The sequence below is a fragment of the Cervus elaphus genome, chromosome 14 (assembly GCF_910594005.1).
Source record: "Cervus elaphus chromosome 14, mCerEla1.1, whole genome shotgun sequence".
NCBI lineage: Eukaryota > Metazoa > Chordata > Mammalia > Artiodactyla > Cervidae > Cervus > Cervus elaphus.
In genome coordinates, this window is record NC_057828.1 from 48910364 (window position 1) to 48930518 (window position 20155).

Sequence of the window (20155 nt, forward strand, 5' to 3'; positions counted from 1 at the left end):
CCCAGATTCCTGGAGGGTGAGCCTCTAGGGCTTCTGGGAGCAGACTCCACCCGTCTAGGGACCCTGGGTATGACTCCTGGATTGGCCACTAGGGGGCGCACAGCTCCTTGTGAGCCTCTCCCCACCTCCATCCCTGCTTGCCTGAGCCAACCTGAGTTACCTGGCCACCTACAGTCAGCAAGGGATGGGTCACCAGAGGGGGCCTGCCCACATCCCACCTGGATGAGAGCCCACCCATGCCTCCAACCTCTGCCCTGACTGGCTTAATTACAGGGACCGAAAGAGCACAGGCCTGAAACTCTCCAAGAAGAAAGCCAGGAGGAGACACACAGATGTAAGGAGTCCCCAGGCTGGCAGAGCAGCCCCCCGCCCCCACCAAGCCTCTGTCCCTTCTGGGCCCTTTCCATTCCCGAGGCTTGGCCTGTCTGCTCTGAATTCCAGGACCAGGGATGGGGCGTAGAGTGAGCGTGTCTCTCTGTTGCTGCCCAGCCCTGCCCAACTTAGCTCAGGTAGGGGGATGCTCCAGGAGCTCCTGCTTCCAGCAGGAGGGCTGCCAGGGGCCTCCCCGGGACAGAAAAGGACAGGGAGATCCCTATGCTCACCAGGACCCTGGGGTGGGGAGGGTAGGGCACGAGGGGTGCAGACGCTGAGATGCATGTCTGCTCAGGACCCAAGCAAGGAGTGCTTCACCCTGAAATTTGACCTGAACGTGGATATTGAGACAGAGATTGTACCAGCCATGAAGAAGAAGTCTCTGGGGTAGGGCTCGATGGGGCTGAGGGGAGAACGGAGCTGGGGGGCAGGTGTGGCCTCAGCAGGTATGACTGTGTGTCTGTGTGGTGGCCTGTAAACGAATGTATCCTCCCCCAAGGACACCCCACTCATGTGCAGTGAGGGCCTGGGAGCCATGCTTGAATGGACGTGGCTCACCCCCGGGGCGTGGACTGGCATGTGACAGGGTCTGGCCCTGGTGTGTCAACACGAACGTGTGAGGGCGAGGGTGTGTTGGCTTGTATATACACATGTGAGCCTCCTATTCGTGTGTGCGTGTATGAACCTGGGTGTGATCCCCCTGGGATCTCCCTTTTCCTTTGGGGGGTGGTGTGGGGGTTCATGTGATGGTTCTGGGCAGGGTGGGGGGTTCATGTGATGGCCCCCAACACACACCTCCTGTCCTGGGGCAGGGAGGTGCTGCTGCCAGTATTTGAAAGGAAGGGCATTGCACTGGGCAAAGTGGACATCTACCTGGACCAGTCCAACACGCCCCTGTCCCTCACCTTTGAGGCTTACAGGTTTGGGGGACACTACCTGCGGGTCAAAGGTGAGCAGGGGATATGGGGCGCAACTGGGTCCTCTGGGGAGGGTGTTGTTTCCCAGCTCAGGTTCCCGTTGGCCATGGCCTTGAGCAGGCTCATTATCATACAGGTGTCTCTGCTGGGTGGCAGTGCTGGGTGCTGGCAGGGCGGGGCTTTGGGGGAGGGCAGCCAGGCCTTGGTTTGGATCCTCCGGGGAGAGAGCGAACTGGGGCCTCGTCCTCCACTGGCCTGGGTTTTGAGGACCTTCACTTGTCCCCGCATGCCTCCCCAGCCAAGCCAGGGGATGAAGGGAAGGTGGAGCAGGGGGTGAAGGACTCCAAGTCCCTGAGTCTGCCCATCCTGCGGCAAGCCGGGGCCGGGCCCCCAGCCCAGGAGCGCGTGGACCCCCAGAGCCGCCGGGAGAGCCTGGATATCCTGGTGAGGAGGGGCTGTGTCAGGGCTGGGGGTGGGGAGGGGCCAGAGGGGAGGTCACCTGGGCCCCTTGCTGCTCCTGCTGGGGGCTTTCCTCCCCCTTCTGTGAAATGGGGCTGGCTTGGGGTGTACGGGCATCCCCCCACTGCAGGGGGATGGGCCTGGGAATTCTGAGTGTTCATGCATGAGGAGTCTGAGCATGTGTGTCCAAGCAGACGTTGTGCTCGTGAACGTTCGTCAGGGATCCACTTGGACGTGGGCTTCTAAGTGCACCCGAGTGTGTGTGACTCTGTGTTCTCCCACGTGCTTCATGCTGCTGGTTGGGGCTGGCGGTGGGGGGAGGCGTGGCCCAGGGGTGCCTGTCTGGACCTTCCAGCCCCCAGGGCATGTGTAGGCCTCAGGAGAGATGGCCTCACAGGGTGGGGGAATGCAGAGACCCTCCTGCATCCCAGGTGGGTTTGAGGCCCTGGAAATGTGTGGGGTTGGGCCGTGGGGGTCAGGGTGGACCTGCCTCTTGACCATTGCCCCCCGGCCAGGCCCCTGGTCGCCGACGCAAGAACATGTCAGAGTTCCTGGGGGAGGCCAGCATCCCTGGGCAGGAGCCCCCCACACCCTCCAGCTGCTCTCTGCCCAGCGGCAGCAGCAGTGGCAGCAGCAGCAGCAGCAGTGGCAGTGACAGCTGGAAGAACCGGGCAGCCAGTCGCTTCAGTGGCTTCTTCAGCTCAGGCCCCAGCACCAGCGCCTACGGCCGGGTATGTGGGCCCGGGTGCCCTGGGGCAGGGCAGCTGGCTGACCCTTGACCCCTGACCCTGACCACAGGTCTCCTCTCAGGAGATGGACAAGATGGAGCAGCTGGAGGGCAAGCTGCACGCCTACGGCCTCTTCGGGCTGCCCAGGCTGCCCCGGAGGCTGCGCTTTGACCATGACTCCTGGGAGGAAGAAGGTGACGAAGAGGAGGATGAGGATGACGCTGGACTGCGGCTGGAGGACAGCTGGCGGGAGCTCATTGACGGGCACGAGGTGAGTGCCGCCTGCCTGCCCACAGCTCCCCCCTTCTCAGGGAAAGGGGGGCATTATCACCCCTGCCCCACTCCATGGGGCCCTTCCTAGGGTGGCAGGATGTTCCAAGGACAGCCCCGCCAGGCAGCTGTCATCATTAACCAGCTCTGGAGGAACTCAGGCAAGGTGAAAGTGTGGTGCGCCACTTGGCTGGCCCAGAACTTGGGGGGCCCCTGTGTCTCAAGTGGGAAAAAAGGTGGTGTGCGGGCCCACTCCACCTGCTCCCCTGATCTGGCCACCCCGGGGCTTCTGGAGACACCCTGCCCTCCCCACAGAAGCTGACCCGGCGGCAGTGCCACCAGCAGGAGGCGGTCTGGGAGCTCCTGCACACGGAGGCCTCCTACATTAAGAAGCTGAGGGTGATCACCAACGTGAGTGTGGGGCCCAGAGCCAATCGCGTCCCTGCCCACCCTGGCCCCTGCTGGGGCCTCCTCTGGGTGTCTCTGAGCAGAGTTGGACCTTTGCAGAAGGAGCAGGTGCCAAGCAACAAAGGGGGGGGGGTGTGGGGGGTGGGCCACACCCCAACATGGAGGTGATTCCCTGGGGCCCCAGGGAATTGGGAGGGGGCTTGGGGCAAGTCTGGGTTGAGCTAACACAGACCTCATCCTTTCACTCATCCGCTCAACGGCTGTTTCTAAACACCTGCTGTATGCCAGGTGTCCAGCAGCTCACACCCTAGATGCGGAGACAAGATGGGTAGGCACCAGGTGTGGGGGGTGTGTAGGGACTTTGACCTGGGGGAGCATCTGTCCTGGGCTTGTGGGCTCAAGGAAGACACCCTCTGGGCAGAAACCAGAGAGAGCCAGGGCAGAGCTGGAGGAGAGAGTTCCAGGTGTGGCAGTCAGGGCAGCGTCCCAGAGCGGCCCTCCAGGTGGGGCCTGGGTAGGGGGACCCGCAGCCGGGCCATGGAACTGGGTCTTTTCTCAAAGGGTGAACCCTCTCTGTCCCAGGCTGCCTCAGGGCCTCCCAGGATGGGGAAGGGGTGAAGGGAGCCTTAGAGTCTGGGTGGGGCATCGGGACGGGGAACCCCCCACTCCAGATGCAGTGCTCTTTGCCCCCACAGCTGTTCCTGTGCTGCCTTCTGAACCTGCAAGAGTCGGGACTGCTGTGTGAGGTGCCGCGGGGCCTGGGGTGGGGGCGGTCCCAGGAAGTAACGGGGAGGGGCTAAAGCCAGGGAGGGGCGGGACAGGGGCGGGGCTGACTGGTGGAGTGGTGAGGGGCGGGGCCTGGCACCTAATTGTTGAAGTGGGATGATGCTTAAGAGTGCTTGGGGCGGGGCTAACGGGTAGAGTGAGGGGCGGGGAAGAGGATGGGCAGGGGCGGGGCCCGGCCCCGAAATGTGGGCAAGGAATGGTGCTGAAGAAGGCTGGGGGCGGGGCTGACAGTGAGGGCGGAAGGGGGATGGGTAGGGGCGGGGTCTAGAAGAGGGGCGGGGCCGAGCGCACCTCCACCACCAACCCCGCCCCCCAGGTGGAGGCGGAACGCCTGTTCAGTAACATCCCGGAGATCGCGCGGCTGCACCGCGGGCTGTGGGGCAGCGTGATGGCGCCGGTGCTGGAGAAGGCGCGGCGCACGCGGGCGCTGCTGCAGCCCGGGGATTTCCTCAAAGGCTTTAAGATGGTACGGGTCAGGTCGGACACACGCAGGGACACAGATGCAGGGTGGGGCGCCAATCCCGTCTGCCCAACACCCCGGCCTCCCCCCAACCGGTGGCCCGAAAGACCCCTGGTGGTCAAGAGGCGTAGAATTCAGAGTCGGTCGCTGTGGTGTGAAACCCCACCTGGCCGTGTGCCCTTGCTACCACCTGGCCGAGGTCGATCGCTTTCGCTGAGGCTCCATGTCCTTGTGTGGAAAACGGGGAAAATAAGCTTGCCCCCTGTTGGTCGGGGAGAGGCAGTAAGGGAGGAGCGAGCGCGGGACCCCCTCCCGCGGGGGTGGGGCGCGCGGTAACCGGTGCTGTGCCTTTTCCGCCCCGCGCCAGTTCGGCTCCCTCTTCAAGCCCTACATCCGATACTGCATGGAGGAGGAGGGCTGCATGGAGTACATGCGCGGCCTGCTGCGCGACAACGACCTCTTCCGAGCTTACATCACGGTGAGGGCCGGTGGGGCTCGCCGGGGGCCAGGGCACTGCACGATGGGCTCCCCTGGGCGGCAGGTGCCGGGCAGGGGTGGGGGGGGCCCGCCCTGAGTCCCGCTCCGCCTCCCCCTGAGTCCCGCTCCGCCTCCCTGCCGCAGTGGGCCGAGAAGCACCAGCAGTGCCAGCGGCTGAAGCTGAGCGACATGCTGGCCAAGCCCCACCAGCGACTCACCAAGTACCCGCTGCTGCTCAAGTCGGTGCTAAGAAAGACCGACGAACCGCGCGCCAAGGAGGCCGTTGTCACCATGGTAACTGGGTCGTGGGCAGGATCCCTCCCTCTGGCTGGCAGCCCCTCCTGACCCGGTCCTTGAACTGCCATGGCCCGCCCGCCCTAGATCGGCTCGGTGGAACGCTTCATCCACCACGTGAACGCGTGCATGCGGCAGCGCCAGGAGCGGCAGCGGCTGGCGGCTGTGGTGAGTCGCATCGACGCCTACGAGGTGGTGGAGGGCAGCAACGACGAGGTGGACAAGGTGGGTGCCATCGTCTGCGCGGGGGTCCTTGGCCCTGCTGGGAGCGGGGAAGGGCCACACTGGCAGATGGGAGCTATACTGGGAATCTCATCTGAGGTCTCCCAGCTGAGATGAGGGGTCAGACCTTGACCACTCTTGCCCCCTCCCCCAACCCCACCCCCAGCTCCTGAAGGAATTTCTACATCTGGACCTGACAGCCCCCATCCCTGGAGCCTCTCCCGAGGAGACACGTCAGCTGCTGCTGGAAGGGAGCCTGAGGATGAAGGAGGGGAAGGACAGCAAGGTGACTCCAGGAACCTCCCCATGCCCAGAGCCCTTGCCTCCCCCTTACCCTGTGGGGTTTGGACCATCCCTTCCTTGGGACCTCCTGGGCCCTAGTCAGTGATTCTTAGCTGCCTGGTCCCTTGGGTAGCAATGCAAGACCTAGTGCCTTTATGTGAGGAATGACTGGGTTTTTTTCTTGCTTTAAAATTATTTGTAATTGAAGGATAATCGCTTTACAATATTGTGTTGAGGGATGACTTTTTGCCTGCAGTTTACTTTTTACAAACACAGCAGCCGGATCCCGGCCATCAGGTGCCATTCTAGCCCACCTGTCAGTGCCATAGTGTGTTCCTGTTGGGAGGGAGGGGCCCATTCTGTGAGCAGGCTGGGAATAGCCTAGAGGCTTGCTATGGAGCTATGAATTTTTCAAGCACTATGTAACCCAGAGTCTGCAAATCATGATTTTTTAAAAAAATTTATTTATGTTTGGCTCCACTGGGTCTGTGTTGCTGCGTGAGAGCTTTCTGTAGTTGCAGCGAGCCAGGACTACTCTCTAGTTTTGGTGCACAGGCTTCTCTTGGCAGTGGCTTCTCTTAGTTGCAGGGCACGGGCCCTAGTTGAACAAGCTTAGTTGCTCTGTGGCATGTGGGATCTTCCCCGACCAGGGATTGTACCAGTGTCCTCTGCATTGTAAGGTGGATTCTTAATCAGGGAAGTCCTGCCAATCATGATTTTAAAACCATCTTCCTTTCCCTCTTTAATATAAACTTGTAACTGGCATAAGTCACAAGTAAGTAGCTGGATGAGAGAAAGTCATCTTGTTCTTCACTTGAATGTTACTCTCAGTTCAATGGGGGTGGAAGAAGAGGTGCTTGACACCAGTGCTCCCAGGGGAGGGTGTTGAAGCAGACAGGAGGAGGGTGCCTGCCTTGGCCCTGACCTCTGGCTTCTCTTGCTCTTCCTGCGTTCCCTCCCTACCCCCCGCCACTGCCAGATGGACGTGTACTGTTTTCTCTTCACTGACCTGCTCTTGGTGACCAAGGCAGTGAAGAAGGCCGAGAGGACCAAGGTGATCAGGCCACCGCTGCTGGTGGACAAGATCGTGTGCCGGGAGCTTCGGGACCCAGGTGAGGAGGCTGGCTCCTGGCCCCTGGGTGGGACCTGTGATGGGCAGGACCTATGGTGGGCTGGGGTCTTGGTCCCAGCTAGCACTGATGCGAGCCCTTCCTAACCAGGCTCCTTCCTCCTCATCTACCTGAACGAGTTCCACAGTGCTGTGGGGGCCTACACGTTCCAGGCCAGTGGCCAGGCTTTGTGCCGTGGCTGGGTGGATGCCATCTACAATGCCCAGGTGAGAGCAGAGTGGTGGGCAGCCTGGCAGGACAGCCTGGTGGGGGCTGCTGCTCACCAGCTGCGGGGCCCCTGTGTACCCCTATCTCTAGAACCAGCTGCAGCAGCTGCGTGTGCAGGAGCACCCAGGCAACCAGCAGCACCTGCAGAGCCTGGAAGAGGAGGAGGATGAGCAGGAGGAGGAGGAGGAAGAGGAGGAGGAAGGCGGGGAGAGTAGCACTTCGGCTGCCAGCTCCCCTACCATTCTGCGCAAAAGCAGCCACAGCCTTGACTCCCAGCACTGGTACGTTCGCCTGGGACCGCTCAGCAAGCTGGAGCAGAGCAGGTGCTCCGCCCCAGGCCTCCTGACCCCAAGGCCACCGACACTGAGCGGGACCCCGTTCCCTGGGCCTGGCTTTATGATTTGAACACAGTGGGCATGGGGAGGGGGGCTCTGCCTCCCACCAGCGGGGATGGCAGACGGATTTCAACTTGAGTGCCCACTCTGATCTATTAGTGGTAGCTGCCCAGAGCTGAGCTGAAGATTCTTAGACTATATCTGACAGCGGATGCTGTGGTCACGACAGACACCATTCCTGATACCTGTGTTTCAGGCTCACATGCTGCCTGCTTGCAGTCTTTGAGCCTCAGACTCAGGAGGGCAGAGGCTCTCAACTTCTGTGTCCAGCCGTCTAGGCTTCCTTTAGCTGGACTGACTCCCCTCTCGGCCCCCACAGTGCCTCGGACGGCTCTACGGAGACCCTGGCCATGGTGGTGGTGGAGCCTGGGGAGTTGCTGTCCTCTCCTGAATTCGGGGGCGGCCCCTTCAGCTCCCAGTCAGACGAGACCTCTCTCAGCACCACCGCCTCATCTGTCACTCCTACCAGCGAGCTGCTGCCCCTGGGCCCTGTGGACGGGCGCTCCTGCTCCATGGACTCCGCCTACGGCACCCTTTCCCCCACCTCCCTGCAAGACTTTATGGCCCCAGCCCCCATGGCGGAGTCAGCACCCCGGCCCCCAGAGTTACCACCAGCCCCGTCACCCCCACCCTCGCCCCGCCTCCGCCGCCGCACTCCTGTCCAGCTGCTGCCCTGCCTGCCCCACCTGCTCAAGTCCAAATCCGAGGCCAGCCTCCTCCAGCTGCTGTCAGGGGCCACCACCCGCAGAGCGCCCCCAGCCCCTAGCCGCAGCCTGTCGGAAGTCTGCCTGGCTGCTACCGTCCCTGGCATGAGGACTCAGGGCTCCTGTCAGGAAGCTGGGCCCAGCTGGTATTGCCAGGGGGCACCTGGCCCTGGCCCCCAGCTGGCAGAGCTAGAGGGTGGAGCCCACTGTCCAGGTGGGGAGCCGGAAGGACCCACCAGGAGGAGCAGAGAGCTGTCCTCGGGGGCCTCGACCAGGGTCCAGCCTGAGCCTCCCCCGGGGATCTCGGCCCAGCACAGGAAGCTGACGCTGGCCCAGCTCTACCGAATCAGGACTACCCTGCTGCTTAACTCCACCCTCACTGCCTCGTGAGTGGCCTGGCCTGGGGTGGAGGACAGGTGGCCCAGTGTACTGGGGGCACTGTCATGGCTGGGAACAGATGGCATTTGGGCACAGGGATGGGAGAGGGAGCCTGAGACCTGCCCCAGCATCTGGCGAGGATGTGCATGGTGGGCAGCGGTGAAGAAGACTGAGGATCCCAGTCAGGAGAGGGTGACCAGATCCCCTCCAAATACCGTCAGCCAAGGAAGGACTGTCTCTCCCCTCCTCTCCACTGCAGGGAGGTCTGAGCAGAGGGAGGCCCCCAAGGGTGCCACTGACCAAGGGACAGCAGACAGCATGCCTCCTGGGGCATGCCAGCCCCTGCTCCAGCTGCTGCCATAATGTGCGCACGGGCCGGAGTGCCCAGCCGGACACCGCCACCGCCCCCGCCCCCAGGGGCCCAATTTGCACTTTGCCAGACCGGATGGAAGTGGAGGAGGGCTCAGCAGAGGCCCAGGCTGCAGGACCCACTGACAGTCACCACTGTCACTAACCTGCCTGTTTCCCCACCCCCCACCCCCAGCGGAGGCAGGGTCCTTTGCCCAGTGTTCTCTGAAGTCAGGACCTCCAGTCCTCTGGGCTGGACTCCAGGGCTGGGGTCCCAGGCAGCGCTTTCCTCCTCCACCCGCATCTGGCACCAAATGGGATGACGGTTCCCCTGCCTTTAGCCCCCTCCCCCTCTTCCCAGTCCTTGGGATGGGCTCTGTGTAAAGTTGCATATTTATTGAGCTTTTGATTCTTTTATAAAGACTTGTATATACTTCACTGGAAAGAGTCCTTTGCTTTTGGAATGCCCCCTTTCTGGACTCAGGTATACTCAGTGCCCCCCTGGGCTCCTGTCCCCTTCATCTGTGGTGGGCCACCGCTGGGCGAGACTGGGAGCAGAATGGACTTCGTGGGGCAGAAATCGCCTGACCAGTACTCCCCAGGTCAGCCCTGCCCCCTGCCACAGCCATGAAGTCCACCACTAGGGACCCCCACCAGGTGCCCTCCCCACATGGGGCCCTGGAGGGCCCTACCCCAAGCCACCCCTCTGAGCTGGTGCCAGGGTGGGCCACGGGCTCAGGCTACTGAGGGGGCCCCCTAGGACTGCCTTCCAGGGCAGGGTCATGCCCTGTGTGGGGAGGCTGGGTCTCCCACCTGGGTTCTTCTGGCCCAAGCTGTCATGGCTGAGGGTGCCTCTGAGCCCCGGAGAGAAGAGAGCGCCTCTCTAGGAAGAGGTAGTCTCTGGGTTGAGCTAGAACCCAGGCCTGGGACCCGGACGCGGCCCCTCGCTATGCGCACCTTGCCCACCAGCTGCCTCAGGTGAGCTCAGGTGCGGGCAGGGGGCTCCGTTCTCGGGAGCCCCGCCCTGGCCCCCACCCCCGAGGCGGGCTCTTCAGGCGGGGCGGGCCTGAGGGCGCCGGGCTGGGCCCCACCCGCGGCGGGCGGAGCGGGGGAAGCCCGGTCGGGTCGAGGGCCCAGCGTGGCGCCCAGGGCCATGGAACCGCGGCCGCGGCCCGGGACCTGTGCGGCGGCGGCGGCGGTGAGTAGGGTCGCAGGGGCATGACCTCGAGCCTTGCTGGGGCCTGGGTCCCTGCGCCGGAGGAAGGGGACGCGGGGGGAGGGGACCGCGGGGCAGCAGAGGAAGGGTACAGGGGATGGGAGGGTAGGGGAATGCATGTCTTTGATCGGGCTTCCCTGGGTCCATCTTCCGACCGAGTTAGCGAGTTAGCGGTTCAGCCGGGGCGGGGTCCTTCCGCCGAGAGGAAGCACCATGTCAGGGGCCAGAGGGGTCTGGGGGATCCCGACAGAAAAAGATCAGTGTCCCCCACCTTACCGCAAGCACGGGTGGGGGTGGGGCTGCCTGGTTCCTCCGCGGTGCAGGGCAACATGCGGGGCTGGCAGGAAGCCTGTAATCTGCTCCTCCCAAGCCCTGTCTGTACCCAGGGGAAGGAAGTCAGTCTCACCCTCGACCCATGGGCACCTCCTCTGCTCAAGAACCTGAGGGCAAGCGCTGGGGTGGGAGAGACGGCAGAGAGAGGCCCCCGCCTGGGCAGCCAGGCTGGGAGCTAGCAGCCCCTGTCCCCTAGGCCCTCCTCTTCCTGCTGCTGCTGGGTGCCCGGGCCAGCACCCCCAGCCCCCGGTGTGACTGCGGCCACAGCTTCCCAAAGCGGAGTGGTCTGGGCTGCTGCAAGGGCTGTCCAGCAGGTGAGGGGCTGAAGGGGTGGGAGGGACATGGGAGGAAGTGAGGGCTGTCCACAGACAGGTGAGGATCAGGTGGGGCTGGGGAGTAGAAGTAGGCAGGCTAGGGATGAGGGGAGGGGAGGCTGAAAGTAGAGCCAGAGAGGGGGGAGGGGAAGGTGGAAGCCCCCTTTGGCTGACCCCACACTGGGTTCCACAGGGCACTACCTGAAGGCCCCCTGCACAAAGCCTTGTGGTGTGGCCACCTGCCTCCCCTGTCCACAGGGCACCTTTCTGGCCCGGGAAAACCACTATGAGACCCGCTGTGCCCGCTGCCAGGCCTGCGATGAGCTGGGTGAGGGGCTGCCTAGTGCTGGGGGTGGGGGGTGCTTGAGGACACGTCTGGCCAGGGTCTTTCTGAAGGAAGTGGCTGGCTCGAGCCCAGCCTTTGGGTAGGAGGCCCCTGTGCCCACCCCATGTCACCCCACCCCACCCCATGCCACCACAGGCCACGCCATGTGGGTGCCTGCACCCTGGTCCTGCCTCAGGATGTCTGTGCGCCCCGTCATCCTGGTGACCTTCCTGTCCCCGTGCCCCAGCCTCTGGTCTGTGATGATCCCCACACTTCTCTCACTTTGGGGGCCGTCCTGTCTCTGGTGTCTGCACCTCCATTCTCCAGGGGACCTGTCCCACCTCTCTGTGGGGGGTCTCTGGCTCTGACAGCCTCTGCTCTCCCCAACCCCCCGTTCCCACCAGCCCCCCAGATGGCCCTGAGGAACTGCTCAGCAGTGGCAGACACCCACTGTGGCTGCAGGCCAGGCTGGTTCATGGACTGCATGGTCAGCCAGTGCCGGCATGGGTCCCCCTTTCGCTGCCACCCATGCACAGACTGTGGGGCCCTGCACCGGCACACGCAGACACCTTGTGAGTACCCTCATTCTGGGCTCCCACACCCCACCCCACCCCCGCCGCCTCCTCTCCCATCCTGACCCACACCATCTCCTGGACCATAGGTTCTAGCAGAGACACCCACTGTGGGACCTGCCTGCCTGGCTTCTATGAATATGGCAAGAGCTGCGTGTCCTGTCCCACGTAACTTCCTGGCTGCCCGGGGCTGGGGGAAGGGAGGCTGGGAGCAGGGTGGGGGTCGAGGGGCGGGGAAGAGGGAACTCAGTTCTCTGGTAGATGGGCCCCCCCTTCAGGCACACTTTGAATGGCAAAGAGAAATCTGAATTCACTTTACGTCAGATAAGTAAGGGGGCATGTCTCTACTTTATGTCATACTTTCCTCTAGTAATCCTTCCGGCCCTATGTTAAGGATAGGATGTGTCACTTAGAGAGTCACGTTAATGTAGTTTCAAAACTTGGGCTGAGGCTCAAGATCTCCCCCTGGCTCCTTGAGGCATCTTGAGCAAGTTACTTCACCTCTTCAATCTGTTGGCTCCCCATCTGAACGGGGGGTGCTGGTGTTAATAGGTGTTAATAGGCTCCCCCGGGGCTATGGTTAAGGGGTGATTAGTCACTCATTTGCTCAGCAAGTTTCTTGAGTATCTACTATTTCCAGACACTGTTCCAGGTACTAGGGAGACAACAGGGAACAAAACAGGCAAATCCCAGAGCTGACACTTTAGTGCCCCTCTGTCTAGTCTTAAAGATGCTCAATAAGCGGTGTTGCTATCGTATGAACACTGGTAACATTTCAGCAGTACTTTGGGAACGTTCTTGGGTAGAGTGAGACTCTCAGGAGGGTGGGGCCTCTGAGGTGGAGAAGAGGTTGGGTGGTCCTGAGCAGTCCTTCCCAGTGTGTACCTCACCCTCCACCCATTTCCCCCTCCCCTTGCAGGAGCACCCTTGGGAGCTGTCCTGAGCCCTGTGTGGCTGTCTGTGGCTGGAGGCAGAGTATGTGGTGAACTGGAAATGCCAGTGGGAGAGCTGGGATGGGCCACGGGGAGGTCGGGGGATGGCTACCACCCACCAGCTGCTCTTTCAGTGTTCTGGGTGCAGATGCTCGTGGCAGGCCTGGTGGTCCCACTCCTGCTTGGTGCCACCCTGACCTACACATACCGCCGCTGCCATCCTTGCAAGCCCATGGGGCCCAGTAAGTGCACGTACGAACACACACACATTCTGAGAGGCCCGGGGTCAGGATGGGTAGCCCACAGCCCATTGGGCCTGGCTATGGTGGGTAAACTGAGGCAGAGAGTGATGGGAGTGGGGTGCAGAGGAACCCAAGAGGAGCTGGGCTAGCGCCCAGGTTCAAGTGCCTTGCCTGATTGCTCATTAGACTCTCTGTGTCTCTCAGCAGATGACACTGGTGTGGAGGTCCTGACCCCCCTACAGGTGAGATTCTCAGTAGCTAGTGTTCTGGGAGGAGCGTGAGCAAGTCTCCTGGAGCTGAAAGGTTGGGCCTTATTATACTTGGATCCCAGGCACTGAAGAGACCTAACAAACACATGTGCCAAGTTATCAATGAATGATAGCATCTCTGAGTAGCTCTGAGCCTACAGGGTCCAGACAGGTAAACAGGAGTGCTCAGTTCAATAGGATGAACAGGAGGCTTATGCCAGGGTTGGGGGAATAAGGAGCGGGCAGCAGGGTCAGGGCATTCCAGGCAGAGGACAGGGCTCCTCTCCTGGGTCACAGTGAGACGGTACAGCTGCCCAGGGGAGGTGGAATGGGAGATGTGTCTACTGAGTCAGGGGTGCCCACTCCTGCTCAGAGACCCCGGCATGGGCAGGAGCATTGCTAAGCAAGCAAGGCTGACCCGGGGGGTCTCTCTTGGCTTCCAGACCACCAATCTCTCACCCCCGGACAGCGGCCCCGCCCTTCTGGTGCCACCCAGCAGCAGTGAGAAGGTGTGCCCTGTCCAGTTGGTAGGCCACGGCTGGACCTCTGGCTCTCCCCAGACGCAGGAGGCGCCCTGCCCAGAGGCCACATGGTCCTGGGACCAGCTGCCCAGCAGAGCTCCTGGTAAGGGATTTCAGTGGCCTGAGAGCTTGACCCCTTCTCCTGAATCTGAGGTGATAAGCTGTGGTTTCCTGTGGACACTTACCCACATTCCCTAATGGGCCAGGTGGACCTTCCTGCCCTACTTGGCCCCTGTCCCTTGCCCCTGCCGCACCCTCCATTGGCTTTCTCTGCTGCCCGCAGGCCCGTCGCCCCCGCTCTCGCCGGCGCCCCCTGCAGGCTCGGCGGCCGCCACGCTCCAGCCTGGCCCGCAGCTCTACGACGTGATGGACGCCGTGCCCGCGCGGCGTTGGAAGGAGTTCGTGCGCACGCTCGGGCTGCGCGAGGCGGAGATCGAGGCGGTGGAGGTGGAGGTCGGCCGCTTCCGCGACCAGCAGTACGAGATGCTCAAGCGCTGGCGCCAGCAGCAGCACGCGGGCTTGGGCGCCGTCTATGCGGCCCTGGAGCGCATGGGGCTGGACGGCTGCGCCGAGGACCTGCGGAGCCGCCTACAGCGCGGCCCGTGACGCCGGGGCCCACCCGCCACTTCGGGGCTCTTGGTGGCCCTTGCAGAAGCCCTAAGTACGGTTACTTATGCGTGTAGACATTTAATGTCACTTATTAAGCCCTGGCATGGCTCTGCGTAGCAGCGCCAGCCAGCCTCACCCTTGAGCGCCCCCAGGGTCCAGTTAAGGCGAGGCAGCGCCAATGAGGATCAGGCGGGCGTCGAGGCTTCTCAGCTGTTTCTCGGCCTGTGTTTGGTTGAGGCCTCGGTATTAAATCTATGAAGAAAAGCTACAGCTTGGTGTTTCCGCGGGGCTGGGGGTGTTAAGCGGCCCAGACTTGGTTTCCGAAGGGCCAGAAGTCTTATTGCCACCCACGGCGAAGGCTAGTGTGACCCTCATCCCAAGCCTGCCCCTCCCGCTCAGCCGTGGCCCAGTTACCCCGAGGAGAGGAAGTCGCGGTGTCGGCGAGTGAGAGTGAGCATGGGCCCCGGGCGGCTGAGAGAGCTTTAATGGGGGTGCGAGATGGCGGGGATCGGGGAGGCAGCAGTTGGGAGACATAGCTTTAGGGTCCCTTGTCCTCCGCTCACTCCACCAGGGCAGTGAAAGGGTCCGGGGAGGTGCGGGGCCTGGCTGGGGACGGCGCGCAGACTTGAGGGTGGTGGGGCGCCCGGAGTGGCAACTCCGTTCCTACGACGGGCAGTTTGCAGTTTTTATCGTTTCTGGTAAACATGACTGAGAGGAAACCCTCGGCGGGGATGGGAAATGCGGCCGGGGCTGGGCCGGGCGCCGATCTGGGTCAGGGAGGGAGGAAAACCCCTTCCCCGAGCGCGGGGCCTGCCTCCGCCCAGGATGCGCCAGCGACGTGGGTTCCGGGGTGCGGGGGAGGGGGCGGCAGCCGGGCGCGCTCCCCGCAGGAAAACAAAGTCATCACCCACGGAGCTCGGGAAGAGCTCTGCACACTTTGACATTCAACGAACATGCAAATATATGTAAGTAGGCATGCAAATAAGCAGCATCTTTTTTGCGTCAACAGCTTGGGCACTTTTTCTGAGCGGCGGCGGCGGAGGCGGCTGGCGCGCTCCAGCGTCGCCCGGGATTGAGGATGCGGAGGCGGGGTCGGGGTCGGGGTCAAGGAAGGGTTTCAGCGCGGGAGGGGAGTGCGGCGCGGCTCCCAGCCCTTCCGCCCAGGCCCGGTAGGCCGGGGCGGGTCTGGGGGCACCCCCGAGCTCGCGAGGCTGCGTCTAGTACTTAGCGATGTCCCCCTTCTTCAAAATGATCTGTCGCTGCCAGGGCGCCAGCTTGCTCTCGTCGTAGCCCAGCGTCCGCAGCTTCTCCGACTGCTCTTTCTCCCGCTGTATCTCCTCCTGCTTCTGTCTCTCCTCCTCTTTCCTAGGCATGCGGTGGGGGCAGGACCCCGGGCAAGGGTGAGAGGGTGGGCCAGGCCCCACGCGGGGTCAGCGGTGGCAAGGAGTGGGTTACTAAGGGCAGGGGCTGGGTTGCTGAGGACAGAGGCACTCGCTTCATGGGTTGTAGGGGCAGAAGGGGATTGGGGACAGGGGTTGGGTTAGGAGGGATGTGGGTAGGATTGCTGGGGACAGATGGGCTTGACTAGCGGCAGACTGGGGTCACGGGGATGGGGGTGGGGGTGGAACACATAGGAGTTGGGTGAGTGAGAGACTGTGGCTGGGTTATTGCTGACCGGGTGTTACTGGAAACAAGTGCTGAGACACAGTGTGACAGAGGATGAGGAGGGGGTGGTGTGGGGAAAGGGCATGAATTTATTGGGGCTAGAACCTGAGTTCCTGGGACTGGGGTAGGGCTGCTGGGCAGCAGAAGGACCACATTTTTGGGAGATAGGTGCTGGGTAACTGGGGACAGGTTATTAGAATATGGCTAGATCTGCGCTGGTGATGAAGCTAAGCATCATCAGCATCTTTGTTCCCGTTAAGACTAAGCACGTGTGGCTGTTGAGCATTTGAAATGTTGGGACTGAGATGCCCTGTAGGCTCAAAATGTTCATTGCATCTCGCAGACTTAGTTTTAAAAAAGAGTGTAAGACATCTCAATTTTTATAATTACTATCACTGGGTTACATAAAATATACTATTAAGTTCACTCATATCTTATTTTTTTTCACTGTGGCTGCTAGAAAATTTGTGGCTCAAATGATACCTCTATCAGACAGCACTTGGCTAGATTACTAGGGGTAAAAACTGAAGAATTGAGGGACATACATTTTGTTTAAAAAAAATTGAGGGACAGATGCTCTAGATTATTGATACCGAGGCTGGATTAACTGCAGGGCAGAGAGGCTAGGTTAATGGGAGAGAGCTGGGTAATTGGGGGTACAGGTTATTACAGCATAAGAGCTAGACTTTTGGGGGCAGTGGATAAGTTACTAATGTCTGGTGGCATTATTGGGAGCAAAGATGCTGTGCAAACAGGGCTGAGTGACAAGGGGAAATGCTCACGATGGGCCTAGATGAAGAGGCAAAAGGACTGGGACTGGGTGGAGGGAAGGGACACAGGTTGGGCCCAGCCCCACACTCACCGCTTCTGCTCCCTGGAAGAAAAAAGAGAGAGCGTTGGTTGGTGCCACCACCTCAGGGACACAATCAAGACACCTTGCTGAGCCCCGCGTCTTCCAGAGCTCACCTCTCATCTTCTAGCTTCTTCCGCAGGATGTCCCGCCTCCAGGCAGGCATGCTGGCCAGCCAGGCCTCCTCCTGCTCCTCCTGCAACACAGCACAGCATGGGCTGGGAGATGGAGCCAGCACCCCCACCCAGGGGACCTCTCTGAGTCAGGGACAACAGGTTGCACGAAGAGACCCTTCTGTAGGGCAAATGGATGAAGACTCAGGCCCCTGTGTCCTAGAGGGGGCACCAGAGAGTCAAGAGCTGAGTGCAGAAGAAGAGCAGCAGAGGAGATTCCCCACAGGGTTGGGTGGATAGATGGCTCCAGGCCCATGACCCAGAGTCTCTGGGCAGACTCATACTTGGGCCTCCATAGTTCCTGCCAGCTCAGAGAGGCTCAGACTGGTCCCTGGTGCCACTGAGAAGGAACTTCTGGCCCATGCCTATCCTATTCTGAAAGGGGGGAGACACCAGCTCCACAATTGTGCGGCTGCAATGACACCGTGCGGGGAGGATCCAACACAGGCAGCTTACAGCAAAGAGTTTTATTACTTGCATGTTACAGAGGAGAAAGAGTCTGGACACGTCAAATGAACACTGCACATGTGGCTCCCCTGACCTCAGCCAAAGAGGTCGCTCTGAACTCCAGTGAAAAATGAAAGCCACAGAGCCCCAAGGGGGACCCACAGTCCCCCACTCACAGGGGCTGCTGTTTCCACCTGGCTCCACATGGAGCCAGGCATTGCTGCAGAGTCAGAGGGGGACACCTGGTTGACCTTGTGCTCTGCCCTGCTGATTCCTGCCAACACCCCACAGTCGGCCACTAAAGGCTGAAACAGCCTGGTCCTGGACACTCTGGCTTTTCCAAGGCCACTCATCCTGTCCTGGTTTCTTCCTGCCGCTTCCGACCTCTAGAGGGGATCAGACAGACATCCAGGCCCAAGTTAAGACACTTGAGGGTAAATTCTGGATTCTGTGTCTCAGATATCAAAGAGCTCTGCCTCCTTCTCCTTCCAGAAGGAGAAGCTCCGGTCGATGTACCGGCAGATGTCCTCATTGCTGAACTCGCCCATCTCAGACACCAGCTCCAGAGGGTCTTCGGAACTAGGAAGGACCGACGTCGGGGGAGGCGCGGGCGGGGGTGAAGGCGTGGGCAGCCGCGCAGGGGCCGGCGCCTCGGGCTGCCCCTCTGGCCAATTCCCTGCCCGAACTGTACTGGCCTCCTCCATCGGTTCCCTCTCATCCTTATCTATCCCTTCCTTTTGCTCCTTCTCCGCCTCTTCTCCCCGGGCCGGTTCAGCCTCCGGGCTGTCTTCGAAGAACTGGCGTCTGAGGTCCTCGAAGCCGTCGCTCCAGCTGCGCCGGCCGGCCTCCACCTCCTCGATCACCACGCGGTGGAAGAGACGGATGAGCTCCCACGGGTGGCTGCCCAGCCGGTCGAACATCTCGTAGCACAGCAGGTGGCGGAACTTGCGCTCCTCGCGGCTCAGGCCCATTTCGAGCAGCTGGAAGTAGCCGAGCATGAAGAGGTCCAGCGTGAGGCTGTCGTAGCGCCGGGGCGCGCCGCCGTCGAGGGGCGGCAGGAAGTGCTCGGGCCAGTACAGGCCGTGCGCCAGGGCCCGGCCGCGGGGCTGGCGCGCCGGCACCTGCCGCAGCAGGCTCCGCCAGTGGCCCAGCAGCTTGCCCACCACCTGCCGCTGCCTCAGCAGGCGCAGCAGCCGCCCGTCCGGGCCATCGCCCGCCGGCGGCCGGGAGGCAGCAGCGGCCTCGGGGCCGGGGTCGGCGCCGGCGCCCGCAGCCACCACGCGGGGTAGGAGTCTGCGCAGGCGCACCTGGGCGTGGTGCCCGGGGCCGCGGAAGGTCCACTTGCGCCAGTGCTCCAGGAAGAGGTAAACGATGCGCTCCTTGCGCATGTCAATGTAGTCCTGGACGCCGCGCAGCTCGGTGGTGGACGGCGGCCTGCGCGCCAGCTGCTCGGGCCCTGGCAGCGCCGCCTGGCGGCCCGGCGCCTCGGGCGCATCCAGGACGCCCACGGGCTCGCCCGCGGCTGGCAGGCAGTTGGCGGTGGCGGCAACGGCGGTGCTCGGCTCGCTGGGGCTGGCCGCCACGTAGTCCTCCTCAAGGATGGGCTCGCGGTCCGGCGCGCTGGCAGGCAGCGAGAGCTTCCGGCGCGGGCCGCGCGGAAGCTCCAAGCCCTGGGCGCGTCGCTCGTACGTGGCGCGGAGGTGCCGCACAGATACGCCGCACTCGAGGATCTCGCGCGCCACGGCCTCGCGGCACCAGCTGAGCGAATGCGAGCGGCCCAGGCAGAGCGGGCCCGGCCGCCAGGGGGCGTCAGTCAGCGGCGGCAGCGGCTGGCCCGTGTCAGCAGCCAGAAGCTCGGCCGGGTGCGCCGGCCGTCCGCCCAGCGCGGCCAGCAGCGAGGCCATGCTCTTGAGCAGCACGGAGATCTTGCTGCACCAGGCGGGCAGGCTGGCGGCGCGGCCGTGCATGCGACGCGGGTCGACGGTGAAGCGCGGCGCCGACAGGGCGGCCGAGATGGGCAGCAGCTGCTCCAGCTCCAGCTCCAGCTGCTCCAGGCGCGCCTCCAGCTTCTGCGCCTTGTGCAGCACCTGCAGGTTCTCAATTTGCTGTTCGATGCGAAGGATGTCGGCCTCGGTCATGAGTTCCCCGAAGGGCCCGAGGATGGCGTTGTGCTCGCGGGAGTACCTCCAGCCCTCGCGGGGGTAGCAGCACGAGCTGGCGGCCGTCAGCTAAGGCGGGGAAGACAAGAGAGGGGAGGGGGGCGCGTCTCCCTCTGGCCCGGCTCCCGCGACGGTCGCTGGGAGGCGCCATTTGCATGTCCTGGGTGGTGTAATGGCTCCGCGGGGCTGCGTTTGCAGGGACGGGCCGCGCCTGGCCGGCGGGCGATTACGCTGGAACGAGGCTTCGGCCCAGGCCGCCGCTCCAGGCGCTGGGCAGTGTTCACTTTGGTCGCTGGCAGAGACACACAGCCGGGCGTTGGGCGCTGTTGCAGAGGCAGGGCCGGCGGATGGGGTCTCCACACCTGGTTTGGTCGCTCATTACACCACCGAAGGAACATGCAAAAGGCGTTGAAGCTGCGACAGACGGCAGTCCTCTCCCTCCCCTGCGATTTGAGGCCAGATTCCAGCGAGGCCGCTCCTCACTCCAGACAGATGACCCTCCTAATCAAAGTCCCCCTGCAGCCAAGCCCTCCCTGTCTAGGCCATCGGTTTTACTGCTGAATGAGAGACTGCTAAAAAGCCTGTGGCTTCCACTCCTATTCCCACCCGCTCTGACTCCTAGAATAACACAATTGATAGAGCTAGGCTCTCCAGGCACTTTCTTGGAGTCTCATCTGTTCCTCATTCTACACTTTTCCAGCAGGGTGGGGGG

General features: G+C 62.3%; 3 protein-coding genes across 21 annotated transcripts in view; 2 read left to right on the plus strand and 1 right to left on the minus strand.

The window, feature by feature from the left end:
* PLEKHG5 (pleckstrin homology and RhoGEF domain containing G5) overlaps positions 1-9275 on the plus strand; it is a 56444-nt gene extending 47169 nt beyond the window's left edge. For 6 of the 8 annotated variants that reach the window (XM_043923000.1, XM_043923005.1, XM_043923004.1 and 3 more), the window contains 18 exons: positions 274-334; positions 668-759; positions 1185-1321; positions 1588-1733; positions 2264-2479; positions 2559-2747; positions 3062-3157; positions 3850-3900; positions 4257-4406; positions 4768-4878; positions 5022-5171; positions 5259-5396; positions 5560-5679; positions 6655-6787; positions 6896-7011; positions 7103-7293; positions 7727-8497; positions 8749-9275. In XM_043923000.1, coding sequence (XP_043778935.1) covers positions 274-334; positions 668-759; positions 1185-1321; positions 1588-1733; positions 2264-2479; positions 2559-2747; positions 3062-3157; positions 3850-3900; positions 4257-4406; positions 4768-4878; positions 5022-5171; positions 5259-5396; positions 5560-5679; positions 6655-6787; positions 6896-7011; positions 7103-7293; positions 7727-8497; positions 8749-8758 — 2878 coding nt within the window. In that variant the 3' untranslated portion in view covers positions 8759-9275. Of the gene's footprint in view, positions 1-273; positions 335-667; positions 760-1184; positions 1322-1587; positions 1734-2263; positions 2480-2558; positions 2748-3061; positions 3158-3849; positions 3901-4256; positions 4407-4767; positions 4879-5021; positions 5172-5258; positions 5397-5559; positions 5680-6654; positions 6788-6895; positions 7012-7102; positions 7294-7726; positions 8502-8748 lie in introns of those variants that run through there. The other 2 variants (XM_043923008.1, XM_043923002.1) reach the window with 1 other exon arrangement.
* A 139-nt stretch (positions 9276-9414) lies between these two features.
* On the plus strand, positions 9415-14413 carry TNFRSF25 (TNF receptor superfamily member 25). 4 transcript variants are annotated; one of them, XM_043923013.1, is made up of 10 exons: positions 9415-10035; positions 10583-10700; positions 10894-11028; positions 11430-11597; positions 11687-11765; positions 12476-12579; positions 12664-12771; positions 12976-13013; positions 13463-13643; positions 13824-14413. In XM_043923013.1, exons 1-10 carry the CDS (start codon positions 9991-9993, stop codon positions 14144-14146), a joined length of 1299 nt encoding a protein of 432 aa, XP_043778948.1. In that variant the 5' UTR covers positions 9415-9990; the 3' UTR covers positions 14147-14413. The 4 variants fall into 4 exon arrangements, with proteins under 4 accessions (XP_043778948.1, XP_043778944.1, XP_043778945.1 ...); XM_043923009.1 differs by having other exon boundaries at positions 12517-12572; XM_043923010.1 differs by having other exon boundaries at positions 12517-12572; positions 12979-13013.
* A 198-nt stretch (positions 14414-14611) lies between these two features.
* Positions 14612-20155, minus strand: part of ESPN (espin) — a 33847-nt gene continuing 28303 nt past the window's right edge. For 6 of the 9 annotated variants that reach the window (XM_043922992.1, XM_043922994.1, XM_043922993.1 and 3 more), the window contains 4 exons: positions 17801-19512; positions 16781-16860; positions 16677-16688; positions 15475-15514 (listed from right to left, as the gene is read on the minus strand). In XM_043922992.1, coding sequence (XP_043778927.1) covers positions 16791-16860; positions 17801-19512 — 1782 coding nt within the window. In that variant the 3' untranslated portion in view covers positions 15475-15514; positions 16677-16688; positions 16781-16790. Of the gene's footprint in view, positions 15515-16676; positions 16689-16780; positions 16861-17800; positions 19513-20155 lie in introns of all 9 variants that reach the window. The other 3 variants (XM_043922998.1, XM_043922997.1, XM_043922996.1) reach the window with 1 other exon arrangement.

Excerpts from the sequence above, each read along its gene's own strand:
- TNFRSF25 (XM_043923013.1), top strand. The coding sequence starts at position 9,991 with ATGGAACCGCGGCCGCGGCCCGGGACCTGTGCGGCGGCGGCGGCG. Across the intron at positions 10,701-10,893 it reads CTGCAAGGGCTGTCCAGCAG|GGCACTACCTGAAGGCCCCC; the intron begins GTGAGGGGCTGA and ends TGGGTTCCACAG. Across the intron at positions 12,772-12,975 it reads TTGCAAGCCCATGGGGCCCA|CAGATGACACTGGTGTGGAG; the intron begins GTAAGTGCACGT and ends TGTGTCTCTCAG.